Source organism: Glycine max, chromosome 13 (assembly GCF_000004515.6).
Source record: "Glycine max cultivar Williams 82 chromosome 13, Glycine_max_v4.0, whole genome shotgun sequence".
NCBI classification, from domain to species: domain Eukaryota; kingdom Viridiplantae; phylum Streptophyta; class Magnoliopsida; order Fabales; family Fabaceae; genus Glycine; species Glycine max.
The window spans coordinates 1,201,333-1,216,978 of NC_038249.2; the positions used below are offsets into that span (position 1 = coordinate 1,201,333).

Below are 15,646 nucleotides of genomic sequence, written 5' to 3' on the forward strand. Positions count from 1 at the left end.
TAGTAGTGTAGGATATGCCAAGCTTTCTCCTTTTCTTTTTCTAACTAATAAATCTTTTTTTTAACAACTTTCCATTTTAATTTCATAACACTTAATCTTTTCCTTTCTAAATAATTATATTATTATTGTTATTAAAATTTTAAAGATGAGGCACAAACAAAGAAGAAGTTGAGTAAAGTGTTGTAGAGTGTGAGCTGCTAAGACATATGCTTTTAGGATCATTACAAATGGTATCAAAGGCCTCTCTCAATACATTGTGGTTCAAGGGCAGATCATGCAAAAACTGGTGGGCACGTAACATCCAAGGCATTGACAAGAGCGGGGAGTGGTCGTCAGGGCAAAAGAGATGAGACACAGGCAAGGAGCAACTCCTAGTAGGCTTCCAAAAGGAGAGAGATATATGAATGAATCAGATACACATCAGAATGAGAAGGATCTAGAGGTTGTATAGGTGTGAGACTGTAAAGTTGAGGACGCGTTAAAGGAATAAATTAGTACTACCCATAACAACAAGATATATCTATTTTTCGGTAACCCATCACTTAAGAACTTCGTAGCTAAGCATGCTTGACGTGAAGCAATTTCAGGATAAATTTCCTAGGAAGTTTCTCAGCAAGTGTGTGAGTGATGTCAAAATACATTGAAAAGTCTTGTGTTAGCTTTTCAATGTAGGAAGTTTCTCAGCAAGTGTGTGAGTGATGTCAAAATAAATTTATACCCCTAATAACTACTTTTGTGCTCCTTCATTTCCAACAAATAAGGTTCTCCCAAGAGTAATTTTGTCAAAAGAAAGTAAAAGCAAAAAAATTGAGAGGTTTAAATAGTATATTGATGTAAAATATTACAACTAACTCTCAAAATAATTATTGACCAACCAAGAGAAAAAACTTTCTAATTATCTATTCCTAGCTCATAAAAAATTAACTGAATTTTTTAAGAATTATTCAACAACACAACATTTTTTAGGAGAAAAAGCATCCAAAAAAGCTAACTATTTTGCAAATTTTATCTTTATCTTTGACTAAATTATATTAACACCCATTAAAGTTTTTTTTTTTCGAATTACACATAATATCTTTTCTTGTTTAATGTTCACAACAAACTCACTTGTAAGAGTGTCAATGTAATATATAAGAGATATCATTGTAGTGTTTTTAAATAAAGAGGTTAGTGTAAATCTAAGATGTCAAGGATATTTTCAAACATTAAAGTGATTAGTGTAGAAATAGAAGAAAAAAAAATGTTATATGTACTTTTTAAAAAAAATCTGAATATGAATGTAATTTACTCTTATCCTTTTAGTGTTCCAATTTATTTATAAGGATATACTATAATTTTCGCCATTTATAAGGATATACTATAATTTTCGCCATGAGAGATGAGAGCGAAGAAAAGGGCATTCCAATCTTGATTATTTCTAGAAACATTTTTGGAGTTGAGGTGAAGATTTAGGTCTTATTTAAATAAGTTTTTCTGTAAATACTTATGAGAGAAAAAAGTAAGAAAAAAACAAAATAAACTTCTCTTATTAATTAAAAAAATAATTTGTATGTGTATTTCACATCATTAAAAATTACTATCACTAACATCATATATTTAGGAAATCTTTATTATATTTTAAACAAGAAAAAGATTTGTAAATAGTTTTTTTTATTTTGCAATAAAATTGAAACATGAGAAGATTTATGTATTAATTCAAATTGAATCAAAATAATTATCTTATTTTATTGACTCCAAAAACAAGAGTTTAATAATATCTACTTATTTCTCAGTAAAGAAATACCCTATTTTTATTTAAAAATCCATTAAATATTAATATATACTTGACTTTTTTTTTTTTTTCCTGTTACAGAGTGCGGGGCATATAGCACAATTTTAAATTTAATTGTTAAAGAAGAGTGATTATTCCGGAATAAAAATAGCATAAAGCAACCCTCAAAATAAAAGCAACAATGTACAAAAATAATTACCAGCTTCACTAAATTAAGCTTTTAATATACATACAGATAGCTAAAAAAAAATTTCTTCCGTTGGTGTTTGATTCCTGATTAAACTTTGCACCTGGTAGCATGGTAATCACACCCTTCATATACCTCTAAGCCAGGTTGGTCCAACTGAGAATCTTCAAAGCATGCACAACGCTTACTCATCTTCCCTGTCAAAGCAATCTCTAGTGGCCTCTGAACCAATCTAGGGTAACCAACATCACACCATACCTGATCAAAAGAGCCAAATCTGTGTCAAAATAACTTGTAAGCAATCTGCATCAATGTGGCTATAATGAAGTGACAATTAGAAAACATGCTTTCAGACAATTTCAGTTGCAACAAATAAATTTGTGTTTCCCCCACAGTGGGAAAGTCAGTTTGGATAAACTTATCACTAAGCATTTGCAGAAAAAGAAAAGAAAGTAAAATTAATTAAACTTCCCTTTATAAACTTAAAATTAGATTATGCACTAGTTAAAATAAACTTTTGGAGAAACTAAACGAGAGTTTCTACAGAAGAAACTTTTTCATTTTGCTTTCTTGAGAATTATCCAAACAGAGCCTTAATCCCAGTTGTCAAACAGCATCCGGACAATTGTCAAAGGAGTAGTCGTGTCTGCACATTGCAACAATTTATTGAATCCACGAGGAGGTAATTTACAAAGAATTTAGAATGAATATTAGCATATTTATCATGAGAAGAAAAAATAAAGTTAAACAAAGTTAAGAGATGGGTAGAAAGGTCAAAAAGATATGATAGAATACAATTCAGGCATACTTATAAGATTAGCTTCACAACAAAACATGACCATGTGATAACACTGGCAACTCACGGATAAAGAAAATAGAAGAAAACAAAGCCAAACACCAAGAACAGAGAGTAAATCACTAAGAATCTTTATTGCTTATAAAAGAAGAACTCAGAACAGAGAATTACAACTGAAAAAGGTTCAACTGAATCCCAATTCACTTGAACTTCTCTAACCAACTCTAACTAAATCCCAATTCAGTTAGTCCCAAATCCCAATATGCCAAAAAACACCCCTTTACAACCAGTTAAAGCTCTTATTTATAGTACTCTTTAACTAACAGAATTCTGTTAGTTATTCCTAACAGAATTCGGTTAGTTATTCCTATTACTGCCAGGCTGGCGCCTAACATACACTTTGGTAACAAGAGGTTTAGGCATTCTCTTAACCCTATCACCATGAAAGTATCGAACCATTTGGTTACTAGTCTTAGAATATAAAAGCATAACACTAACTAGTCAAAGTATATCAAATCAAGCAAGGATTTAGGTTCCTAGTTATCCATTGGCATTTCATTGTAGCTTGAACAGATTAGTAGTTGCACTTCGTTGGGATCATCCAGGGTGTTAATAGATTTAGCAAGGGTAGAGTCCAGTGCTCCACACCAGGAAGAATTTTTCCAGTACCTGCTGAAGTGATCACATTGGACTCTGCCCTTGTTGAATCTATTAGCATGGATGATCCCAGGGGATCACAAATCTTAATCTTGATGTACTTTGAGTAATGAATGTTATGCCTTTATCTTTTAAGACCTGTAATCAACTGTTTGATATTATCATGGTTGTTAGGATATAAGGAGAAGGGAAAGTTAGTTAACACAGTTAGACTATTGATTAGTTAGTTACTACAGTTAGGATATTGATTGGTTAGTTAAGGGGTTAGTTAGTTAGTTAGATAGAGGGGTTTATTAGATATAAATAGGAGAAGAAGGATAGGAGAGAGGGAGATCTTATCATTTGTAGATTGAGCATTAGCTCTTCGTGAAAGGAGAAATCTTTTGTGAAGAGTTTTCTCTCCTATTTTCTGTTCTTTTCTTACTGGTCAATAAAATCCTTTCTTTTCTTTCTCATTTTAATTCTTGGTTCCTAACAATGGTCATGTGTTGTTGATACATTAATGTTAAAAATATGCATGAATTTTATCCTTTCTATCATACCTTTGGTCTTTGCATCATTTTCTTAACTCAGTTTTACTTCCTTTTTTCCTATAATAAATTTTCCAATGTTCCTTCTACTTTTTTTCGTATATTACCACCTAGTGGAGTTGCCAAATTGTCACAGCAAACCAGGAACGCAAGGAGACTCCATTTATTTTTATGTTTTAATACATTTTTAAGTCACATCTTGAGATTCTTGACTCAGCAAACTATGGCACATTGCGATGGACATCTTTTGCAAGTCACATGCAGCGAATAAGGACATATTTCTTTAAACTTTAATGTAGATATCAAACTAAATTTTGGCCAATTGCTTCATTAATCTTATGCTAATACAATCAAAGCTGATCAAATTAATTTCTGCACAAACTTTCATCCTATTCCATGTAGTTTACTGTCATATTTCATTTGTTTTCCACTTTAAGTTTCGAATTCAAGTACTTTGGAAGCAAAAATGAGCAACATAAAAGTAACAAGGTAACCTTATATCAAAGAATTGAAAAAATAATAAGAAAATCATGATTCCCTCCTAATCACTTGATATATCATGCTGGAGAAATAAAATCAGTTAATAAAATAAAGATAAACTGGTTACAAACAACAATAACATTGCATACCTCACCACCTTCATCTTGACTCCATCTCGAATTGCACGAAGGTAGTTTCGCCTCTTCAATCTTCTGCTTTTCTAGAAGCTGTGCACCTCTGGCAGCCTTCGCTTCAACTCCTTTTAAATATTTTGTAGGATTCCCTTGGCTATCATAGTATCGGCCAACTAGCTTGCCAACATACCTATAACAATAAGGATAAGAAAAATCTGGTAAGCATTAAAGTAACATGCTGTGTAAAACAAATAGGAGAGGCGCATATTAGGAAGGAGATTATAATTTATATTTCCAGTTCTGTGTCGTGTTTCTGATCTAAGTTCCTATCAGAGAATCACAGTAAAGGAGAATATTGGGAAAAAAACCCAAGTCCAACTTAGGCTAGAGATAGTGCCAAGATAGATTATATAAGTGGGGGACAACTCGCACCCTACGAGCTAGCTTTTAGGGTTGAGTTAGGACCAAATCCACATTCTAAGATGATACTAGAGCCTATCCTAGATTCACTAACAGGCCACCCACCATATTATCCATGCACCAAGCCTAATAGTGCTCTGGGCGTGAGGGGGTGTATTGAAAAAAAATCTAAGTCTCACATAGGTTAGAGATAGTACCAAGATAAACTATATAAGTGAGCGGCAAATCTCACTCTATGAGCTAACTTTTGAGATTGAGTTAGGCTCAAACCCACATTCTAAGAGAGAACAAAGGAGAGAAGTCCCATACACACAATCATATCCCAGAAAAAAGTTGAGGGGCAGAGAGATTCCATCAAATATGCCAGCAATTTAATTAGCTGTGTTTAGAGAGAGAAAATGGCGACACGTGATAAATTCAATGGTGTTTGAATTACAAGCAACAAAGTGAACTGTGAAGAATACAGAGTAGGTATAGTAGATGATCTTATCACAAACCATGGAATACTATGCCAGGCAGCCCATACAAAACCAACAACATGAAAAAGGTTTGTATAGTTGAAGCTCCTTGGAAAGGGTGTCAGCAAGAAGCAAAAGTTTGTCCAAGTCATGAGATTTTGGGAATACATAACCACGTTGAGTATGATTGTTGTAGAGATCAAGGGCTTGCTCCCAGATAGACCCGCAAGTGTCATGAACACAAAAAATCTGCTTAAGGGAAGGATGAAAAGTGGATTTGATTTGATAACACTATAAAGTTGAGCCCCAATCTTAATCCACTTGAAATGGTCAGCCTCAGCCCCTGATTCTGCCTTCGTGGTGACTGGTGAGGTGGTCCACATAATCTTGTCCCTTTAACCAAAGTTTGATGTTGAAGCCCAAGTATAGTTAGAGCCATCCAACTTTGTTAGTAGATACAGAAGCACTAACATAGTGAATACACCAGGCTCAGCCTTGAGGGATGGGGGTACCTGAGGGCGGTGGCCATGGGTCACTATGGCATGGAATGCATCAGCATTACCATAATTATATAAGATGGATACAGCTCATAATATCAGCATTTACAAAATTACCGTATTTACATAATTTCTAACAAGCTCTAACTAAATACACCAAAGAATTGAATAAACTGCATATTGCTACAAAGTGTTTTCCACCCTTTAGGCAATGCCTTTATGCATAATCATAAGAAATTGTTCTAATGTAGGACACAGGACACAGCTAGCATTCACCAGACGGACCAAACAAATAGTTCCATGTGAAAATAGCAGCTACCTTAGTGCATACTGTCCACAGAACACACAAATCAGCACAAAGGATAGTGCAAGGTCTATGAACTAGTATGTAACAAGTCATCTGATATGTAATCCCATTGCATACTGTAATGAAGACAAAGGGTTTGGCTTCAGAGGAAGCCTTGGACAGCAAAAAAAAAAAATTATCAAGGAGGAATTGTTCTTAATTTAATAGAACTGGATTAGAGTGGAACACAGAAAAATAGTGTGTATTGTTGAAATGAATCCTCGACTCCCCAAGTCTTGTATCAGTGGGCAGTGGGGTGCTCAGACAGGGACTACAAAAAAAAAAAAAATACAACAGTATACTCTGGTGTTTGAGGGACCTGGAGATCTCCAACAACTAAGTCCAAAATTCCCAATAATCCTCCTATATGCAACCCCCTCTCCTAGATAACTGTAACAACTGTCTAACAATTGGTGTTATTAACTACCATGCTTCACTATCACGATTTTGGATGACATAGAACTTAGAAGAAGGATTTGTAAGAAAAATTCCAAGGTTAAAATTTTAGACTGTACAATCTTGATTGGAAGAGAACTGAGAAGAATCAAGTAGAACAGAAAGGACTCCAGGTTACTAGCTTCTCTTTCATCATCAAATTTTCCAAAATGAAAATCCCAATTTCTAGGGACTATAACTGACTATGCACATGCATATTCTTACTCTTCCTAGGTATAACAGACTTTCTCCACAACTTAAAAACTGCCACTCATAAGAATTCAAACATAAAATGCAAAAATCCTAATATAAGTTATATTATAACTAGTAAGATAGTATTATATATAGTATTTCTTTCTTATTTGAGGTAGGCTCCTCACCTTATAAAATAATTATTTTTCTTTATCCCTGTTAATCCTCAATCACCTTTATGTGAAATCTAAGATAGGTTAGATAGCCCACTTTATAATGAGTTTATTCTGTAATATCACTAATTTGAGGACTAAAATAATTAGGTTATTTGCTCACTCATTCAGCTCTGCTTAATGATATGAGAATTGAGCTCCAACAGTATGCACCAACATATAGCACAGACAACAAATTGGCTTCTTTAGTTCCACAAACTACCACACCCAATCACCAAAAACTGGCCCAAGGACCTATGACACACCCAACACTCTGTAGATTCTGAACAACAAATTCCATAAAGTAATAGCAATAGAAAGCACAAAAATATATTCAGAACATACACTGGCTAGTGGTTCTTATGCTATCCTTCTTAATAAAGCAATTAAAGCCTACACACCTTGAGAAGTTATGTTAATATTCCCTAAGTCTAACAAGCCTTGTAGCGTATTAAGTTTAGGACCTAAAGAAGCCAATCAATTTCCAATGAAAAGCATCAATTCGTCAAAATATAGGTGCACATGTATTCCAAAACATACATGACTTTAATCAGTTAGTTAAAAGTTAGCTAAAGCAAAATACATTTCAGAAAATACGACTAACTCACTTATATGATTTATGGTAGAAATCCCTCCATTCAACAATACTCTTCACCTGCATGCACCATTTAATTTGGGGTTCAGGTTTAGGCTTGAAAACAGAATGTTACATCTATATCTATAATTTAGACAAAGGTATGACTATTTCACAAAAAAAAAAAAAAAGTGGAAGCTATAAATTCAAAGAGGAGACAAGAAGAGCAAATCAATTTGTATGATTAGGCTTCTAATGAAATCATGAAGAAAACAAAATTAATAAGAACTAAACAAATCTCATTAATTACAACCTCAGTGCTAGATAAACCACGCAATGAGTCAGTGAGACCATCTCCTACAAGAGAAAAATGGAATAGAAGTTAAAAGACATGCTAGAATGATGAAAGAAAAAATTGTTTCTACAAACAGCAATAAAGACGACTATTTGGTACTACTGTGATATAAGACTCTTAATGCAATGCCATTTGTTCAACACAAGGTCTATACAGGCCTTTCAATTTTAAATTTTAAAAGGAATTACAAGCTATTGTAGACCTAATTTTATTTTTGCTAACCCTTTCTCTTCTATTTTCTCCTCTTAAATTTTAAAGCATTCCATCTACTTATTTATTTAAAGATCTTCTTGGTCATCAATAAAAATTCTCTTTACTATCAAAAACAAAAGTAGTTGACCATTTTTATGGTGAATAGAAGTAGATGATCTCTATGGTTGGCGAAATATAAATACAAGGTATGATACAAACATAACTAAAGGATGATCATTTGGCACGTTTTTTAGAATGATGAAGTGGAGGAAGTCCACAATCAAATAAAAAATTGAGAACTATGATTAAAATCAAGAATGACCATATTCTACAAGCACATAATTTATCCATTTAGTTATCTAGTATTTATTTATTCTAATATCAAACCATTTCAACTACAATTTAAAGCATTGAGAAGATGAGACATATGTAATCAATTTTGAGTACAACATCAAATAAATTTGAAACAAATAAAATTGAAAAACAATGAAACACGCATATCTGAGCAGGCTTTCCAAAATCAAAACCAAATGAAACAAAGTGATAGTAATACCATGGTGCGGGCCAGGAGAACTACCCATACGCCCAAGTACCTAAATGACTATGTGGACAAGTAGATGAAAGTTTGTTATTTTCTGCCATACTTTTATTATTTCCGTTGTGTATCCTTCCATGTTGGAAGATTCCTTTTCCTAGAATTGCGGCTTGCCAATGGGGTACGAAGTTTTGCGGCTTGCCAATGATTGGCATGTGACGTTTGTTAAATTGGGTAGAATTGAACGAATGAAGGCAGACAAAATTCATAACAAATTTCTCTCTCTCTCTAATTCTGGAGGTGCCTTGACCTTGAATACAAGGAGTGTTATTCTACCCTATCAAGACGCCATGGGATGGATCTTTAAGATCTCCCAATTCTTTGATTATCACAATACTCCAGATGAAGAATGCATCACTGTCTCCTCGTTCTATATGGATGGCCTGACGTTGAGCTAGTTCCAGTGGATGTTCATAAATGGTTTAATTACGTCCTGGACAACTCTGTTACAAGCGCTCGAAACTCATTTTGCCCCGACCTTCTACGATGATCAGAAGGGAACATTATTCAAATTGACACAAAAAGGTTCGATCAATGAGTAGCTTAACGAATTTGAACGTCTCGCAAACCGGATTGTTGGACTGCCCATGTCCTTTCTCCTCAGTTGCTTCATCTTTGGCCTTATTCCAGAAATCCGCAGAGAGGTACAGGCCTTGCAACCAATCTCCCTGTCACAAGCTATCTCTTTAGCTAAATTGCAAGAGGACAGGTTTGAATGGGCATCCTTGTAGGAACAGAAGGGTATTGGTCCAAATCTGTTCCAATACCCTTCTGTTCCTTCAAGGATGCCCATTCACAGTAGATTTACATGTTCTCCCCATAAGTGGTGCGGACATTGTGCTTGGAATCCAATGGCTAAGAAATTGGGACCTATTATTACAAATTATGATGCTTAGACGATGCAGTACTTCCATAATGGTGAATCTGTAACCCTTCGAGTAGACGCCCCTATAACACCCGAGAATGTTTCCTCTCAACAAGTAAAACGTCTCATACAAACCTATTCTGCTTCTGCTTTTTTTCGTATTGCTATTACCTCCCATGCACCTCATATTTCCCAGCCTACCCTCACTCACCTGATCCCAGAAATAGCATCCCTTCTCACAAAATATGCCACCATCCTCTTCCAAACACCTACCCAACTTCCCCCACCCAAAAATATAACTCACAAAATTCACCTTTTGCCAAACACTAACCTTGTAAACGTTCGACCCTATAGATACCCACATTTTCAAAAAGGGGAGATAGAGAAACAAGTTGCACAAATGGTATCCTCAGGTATGATTAAATTGAGCCATGGTGCATTTTCCTCACCGGTGTTATTGGTTAAGAAGAAGGACAGAAGTTGGCATTTTTGCGTCGATTATCGGGCACTCAATTCAATCACGGTAAAAGACCGTTTTCCTATGCCCACCATCGATGAACTCTTGGATGAATCAGGCAATGCTTCATGGTTTTCCAAACTTGACTTAAGGCAAGGCTTTCACCAAATTCTATTGGATGAGAATGACACCCCGAAAATGGCCTTTTGCACACACCAAGGCCACTACGAATACCGGGTAATGCCATTCGGGCTTTATAATGCTCCCTCCACATTCTAGGCAACGATGAATGAGCTTCTCAAACCGTTTCTTCGCAAGTTTGCCGCTCTCTTCTTCGATGACATATCAGTCTACAGCTCCTCATTCGATTCTCATCTCCAACATTTGGAATGTGTCTTTCAAACCTTGCTGGGTGGACAGTTTTTCCTTAAAGAACCCAAATGTTTATTTGGCCAACATCAATAGGAATACCTTGGTCACATTGTTTCACAAAAGGGGGTTGCACCTAAGCCTTCCAAGATTCAGGCTATGGTTGATTGACCAACTCCTACCACCATCAAATCATTGCGTGGTTTTTTTATTTGACAGGATTTTACAGAAAATTCATTCAAGGTTATGTTAATATTGCCTCACTCCTTACTACATTGTTGCAAAAGGACAATTTTCATTGGAACTCCGAAGCACAAATTGCATTTGATTAGCTCAAACGAGCCATGACCCGGGCTCCTGTTCTTGCCTTACCAGATTTTTTCATTCCTTTCACTCTTGAGACAGATGCTTCGGGTTTAGCCATGGGGGCAGTGCTTATGCAACGTGGACATCCTATTGCTTGTCCACGATTACAACATGCCTCTACTTAGGTTTGCAAATTGCATGCCATTACCACTGTTGTTCGCAAATGGAGGCAATATTTACTGGGGCATTCCTTTGTGATACTCACAGATCACAAGAGCCTGAAGGAACTAATGAGCCAAATTATTCAAACCCCGAAACAGCAGGTGTATTTGTCCAAGCTGTTGGGATACAATTACTTCATCCAGTATAAGATTGGGAAATCCAACCTTGTTGCTGATGCATTGTCTCGAATTTCGGATACTCAGCAAGGCCATTACTTTGTTGTGTCCTTGCCTAATTTTACTATTTTAGATGCTTTGCGCAACACGCTGTATGATAGTGATGCTTTTAAAACGTTATTACAGCAAGTTCAAACTGATCCATCTTCCCACCCTGACTTCAAGCTGCATAACAGCAAGTTCAACCCCTTTCGGTCAGTTTTGATGGAAGAATATCATAAAACACCCTTGGGAGACCACATGGGTTTTGCAAAAACTCTGCATAGACTACACGAGAATTTTTACTGGCCTACTATGCGCAAGGAAGTGAAGCAATTTGTCCAACAATGCATCACTTGCTAGCAAACCAAATATGAAACAAAGTGCCCAGCTGGGTTACTCCAACCCCTTCCTATCCCATCTTCTATTCAGGAAGACTTATCATTGGATTTTATTACAGGCCTTCCACCTTCCCATGGGTACACTGCCATCTTGGTTGCTGTTGATAGATTTTCAAAGGGAGCCCATTTTGGTGCCCTGCCCTCACAATTTACAGCATTCAAAGTTGCCTCCTTTTTCATGGATATGATTTGCAAGCTACATGGCTTTCCGAGGAGTTTAGTTTCAACTGAGACCCTACATTTGTTAGTCAATTTTGGCGTGAATCGTTCAAACTATGTGGGACCAAACTCCGAATGAGTACCTCCTATCATCCAGAGACAGATGGACAAACTGAGGTCCTTAACCGCATATTGGAACAATACCTTTGGTCATTTGTGCATGATCAACCCTCTAAGTGGTACAAATTTCTTTCTTTGGCTGAATGGTCTTATAACACGTCCATCCATTCCACTACAGGCCTTACACCTTTTGAGGCAACATATGGCAAACCTCCCACTTCAATACCACAGTATCTAATGGGTTCGTCACAAGTGGAAGCTGTAGATAACTTCCTTTCTTCAAGGCAGGACATGTTGACAACCTTAAAGACTCGTCTTTTGAAAGCTCAGAATGCAATGAAGTCTCAGGCTGATGACAAAAGGCATGATGTTTCTTATCACATTGGTGATTGGGTTTATGTCAAATTAAGACCCTATCGTCAGACCTCAGTTTCTCTTGCCAATTACAACAAGCTCTCTAAGAGATTTTATGGGCCTTTTCAAATTTCAGAAAAAATAGGTGTCGTGTCTTACCACTTGGATCTTCCCCCCACATCCAAGATACATAATGTTTTCCACTACTCCTTACTTAAGCCACATCAGGGTCCTTTGGTGCATGTGATAGACCCTCTACCTCCTAATTCTTATGACAAACATCCTCTGATCAAACCTTTGGCTATCCTGGACAGCAAATGGGACAACGCTACTTCACCTCCTACTTTGCTGGTCTTAGTTCAATGGTGTGGCTTAGCCCCTGAAGACACCACTTGGGAGAAGTGGGATGACTTGCAACTTATGTTCCACCTTGAGGACAAGGTGTCTCTCCCAGCGGTGGGTGATGATAGTAATACCATGGTGCGGCCCAAGAGAACTACCCATAGGCCCAAGTACCTAAATGACTATGTGGACACGTTGATGAAACTTTGTTATTTCTGCCATACTTTTATTATTTCCGTTGTGTATCCTTCCATGTTGGAAGATTCCTTTTCCTAGAATTGCGGCTTGCCAATGATTGGCATGTGACGTTTGTTAAATAGGGTAGAATTGAATGAATGAAGGCAGACAGAATTCATAACAAATTTCTCTCTCTCTCTCTCTCTAATTCTGGAGGTGCCTTGACCTCGAATACAAGGAGTGCTACTCTACCCTATCACAAAGTGAATATTAGAAATTACTCAAAATAAGCAATTTTGGAACAATAATTAAGTGAAATCAAGATTTTCGCGACACTGCATATAGAACATTACAAATTCTCTCATCTCTCCATAGTCGATGGGGAAAATGCAGTTCTCAACGTTTGTGGTAGAGTGTCCCCAATTCTGAATTAATATTCACTCACTTTAAGAAACACCAACCTCAACAACCTACACAACTCATTTACCTGAGAAATTTCCAGAGACAAATGCGCGAGAAGCATCCCTGAATACATGCACAAAAAGAAAGAAAAAAGAAAACAAATTGCAGTTAATAAGAGTTGAAATGTAAATATTTCATATGATTCCAAAAAAAAAACATGTTTGGGGTGAAAAAAGGGTTTAAGAACATATATACCTGCCAGCAAAATGATTGTATCCCCCTCCTGAACCATAATGAGATTTTCCCTTGGTTACATCAAACACGGATCTAACAAAAACAATAAAAAAAAAATCATTCATATATTAGACTTAACAATTTAAAGCAACACCATAATTGCAACTATGTCATTCAATGAATTGAGAGAGGGGAATACCCAAGAATTCCTAGAAGGATTGGCAACCCTTCATCAGTTCCATTGAGCAATGATAGCTCTTCAGCACTGAACAACCTCTGCAAAACAAAAAGCAGAGTCAAAATCCTTGACTAAGTAACTGATATTTCCATTGATTAAAAATAAATAAAAATGGGATCTTTTATGACCCAATTGAGAAAAATCTAAAAACCCAGAATTTAAATTTTTGTGGGTTAGGAACATTGACCTCAGCGGTGTCGAATTTGATGTAAAATCTGAGAAGGAGAGCGAGGAGAAGGACCAAAACAGTGATTCCCGAAAGAGGAGAGGTTGTTAACGTTTTCAACGACATCGCTGTGTTAATGTTATTCAGTTCAGTTTCAGAGACAGAGACATAGTCATAGTCATAAAAACTAAACAAGACAAGAGAGTAGTAATCTTGTGTTTCCTATGCTAAACTTCGATTGTTGGTAAAGAATAGAATCAAGACAAGAGAGTACTCATTTATTAATTTTTTTAGTTTGATTTTTTATCATATATTTTTTATTTTTTAAAAAGTTTAATTCGATTATTTATTTTATTTTTTATTTAATTTAGTTTTTTTATCTTTTTAAAAAGTTTACTTCGTCCTTTATTTTTTTTAATTTGATTGTTTATTTTTTAAAAAATAAGTCCTTCAATTTATTTAAGATTAAAGTTACTAATTATTACAAAATGATTTTTTTTTTCAATTTTCATCTTTTCTCCTCCATTTTGTTTCTGTAAAAAGAAAATCATTCTTAAACGATTAACGATATTATCTTTAAAGGATGAAATAGTCAAACTAAAAAAAATATAAATTATCAAATAAATTTTTAAAAATATAATGAATTAAATTGAACTAAAAAAAAGATGAAAGACCAAATTCAATTTTTTAAAACATAAATAATCAAACAGAAGACAAAAAACTAAGATAAAGAATTAAATAAATAATTTGGCCTACAACAAAATACATTGAAATAAAATAAGTAAAAAATATTATTTTATTATTAAGTTGTTTTATTGTATAATGAAATAAAAAATTAATCAATAAGTCAATAGACTAAATAAATATTTTACAACAATAGTATAATTAACAAAAAAAATATTTTATTTTTTTATTTAATCTAAACTGACCGGTTATTGACTCAATTAACCTAAATAATTAAGTTAAATTAATTTGCAAGTCTCTAGAAAAATTTAACCCTCTTTTAATTAGGTTTTGAACTTTTTTATTCAATTAGGTTTCTAAATTAAGTTAAAGAAATTAATTTTTTTAATTAGTTATATTCGTATATTTAATTATTTAAATTGGCTACTTTAATCGAGTAAAATATATGCTATAAAAAATCGAGTAAAGTATATTTTAAATTTTTTAGTTATTTCCAATATTCATAATATAAATGAAAATTACATATTATTAATTTTTTAAATATTATCAAACTTTGTTTTGACGAAAAATATTATCAACTAGTATATTACAGATCATTAAAATAAATTTGTACATAATGATAACTTAATAGCTCTTTTATATTTTATTTTTTAAATTTCATATTTTATCATTAAAAAAATCATAAATATAATAAATGAATGCATTAAAATTATTACCTTTTCCCAAATAATAAATGTGCATTTAAAACAAATTTTCAATTAAATGTTCCACTAATTAAAATTCATTTTGTTCCTTTTTATCTGTCTTTTAATGTTGTTATATAGAAATAAAAAAACTGTAATAAATTTTTCTTACAAAAATATTAAAGTAGAAGAAAACCTCAAAAATCTAGAGTGACTTGTTCACCTATTGTAGTTTTGTCATAGAAGTCATGTCTAGTCATGAAACTTGTCACATAAGATTTCTTATGTTGTGCTGAATTTTATTTTCTTGTTTCTTTGTCTAACTCATTTGTTCATGAGTGTATGAAATTCTTTTAGCCTATTATTTGATTTGAGTCAAATCTTTCATGTTAATTAGTCCTTAACATGTTCATGCAAAATTCTTAGAGAGTTTTTGATTGTGAACCTTTTCTTGAACTTTTAGGTTTCTTTATGATTGTGT

The 15,646-nt window shown here is 34.3% G+C and overlaps 1 protein-coding gene across 1 annotated transcript; it reads right to left on the reverse strand.

Moving 5' to 3' along the window:
* Positions 1-1,955: 1,955 nt before the first annotated feature.
* Positions 1,956-14,050, reverse strand: LOC100789028 (membrane-associated progesterone-binding protein 4). The gene is made up of 8 exons (XM_003542121.4): positions 13,820-14,050; positions 13,594-13,670; positions 13,416-13,487; positions 13,246-13,283; positions 8,003-8,046; positions 7,724-7,770; positions 4,571-4,745; positions 1,956-2,216 (listed from the first exon to the last, which is right to left on the reverse strand). Exons 1-8 carry the CDS (start codon positions 13,922-13,924, stop codon positions 2,049-2,051), a joined length of 726 nt encoding a protein of 241 aa, XP_003542169.1. The 5' UTR covers positions 13,925-14,050; the 3' UTR covers positions 1,956-2,048.
* Positions 14,051-15,646: the final 1,596 nt, after the last annotated feature.

Excerpts from the sequence above, each read along its gene's own strand:
- LOC100789028 (XM_003542121.4), bottom strand. The coding sequence starts at position 13,924 with ATGTCGTTGAAAACGTTAACAACCTCTCCTCTTTCGGGAATCACTGTT. Across the intron at positions 13,284-13,415 it reads TACAATCATTTTGCTGGCAG|GGATGCTTCTCGCGCATTTG; the intron begins GTATATATGTTC and ends GCATGTATTCAG. Across the intron at positions 8,047-13,245 it reads TGTCTCTGGAAATTTCTCAG|GAGATGGTCTCACTGACTCA; the intron begins GTAAATGAGTTG and ends TTTCTCTTGTAG.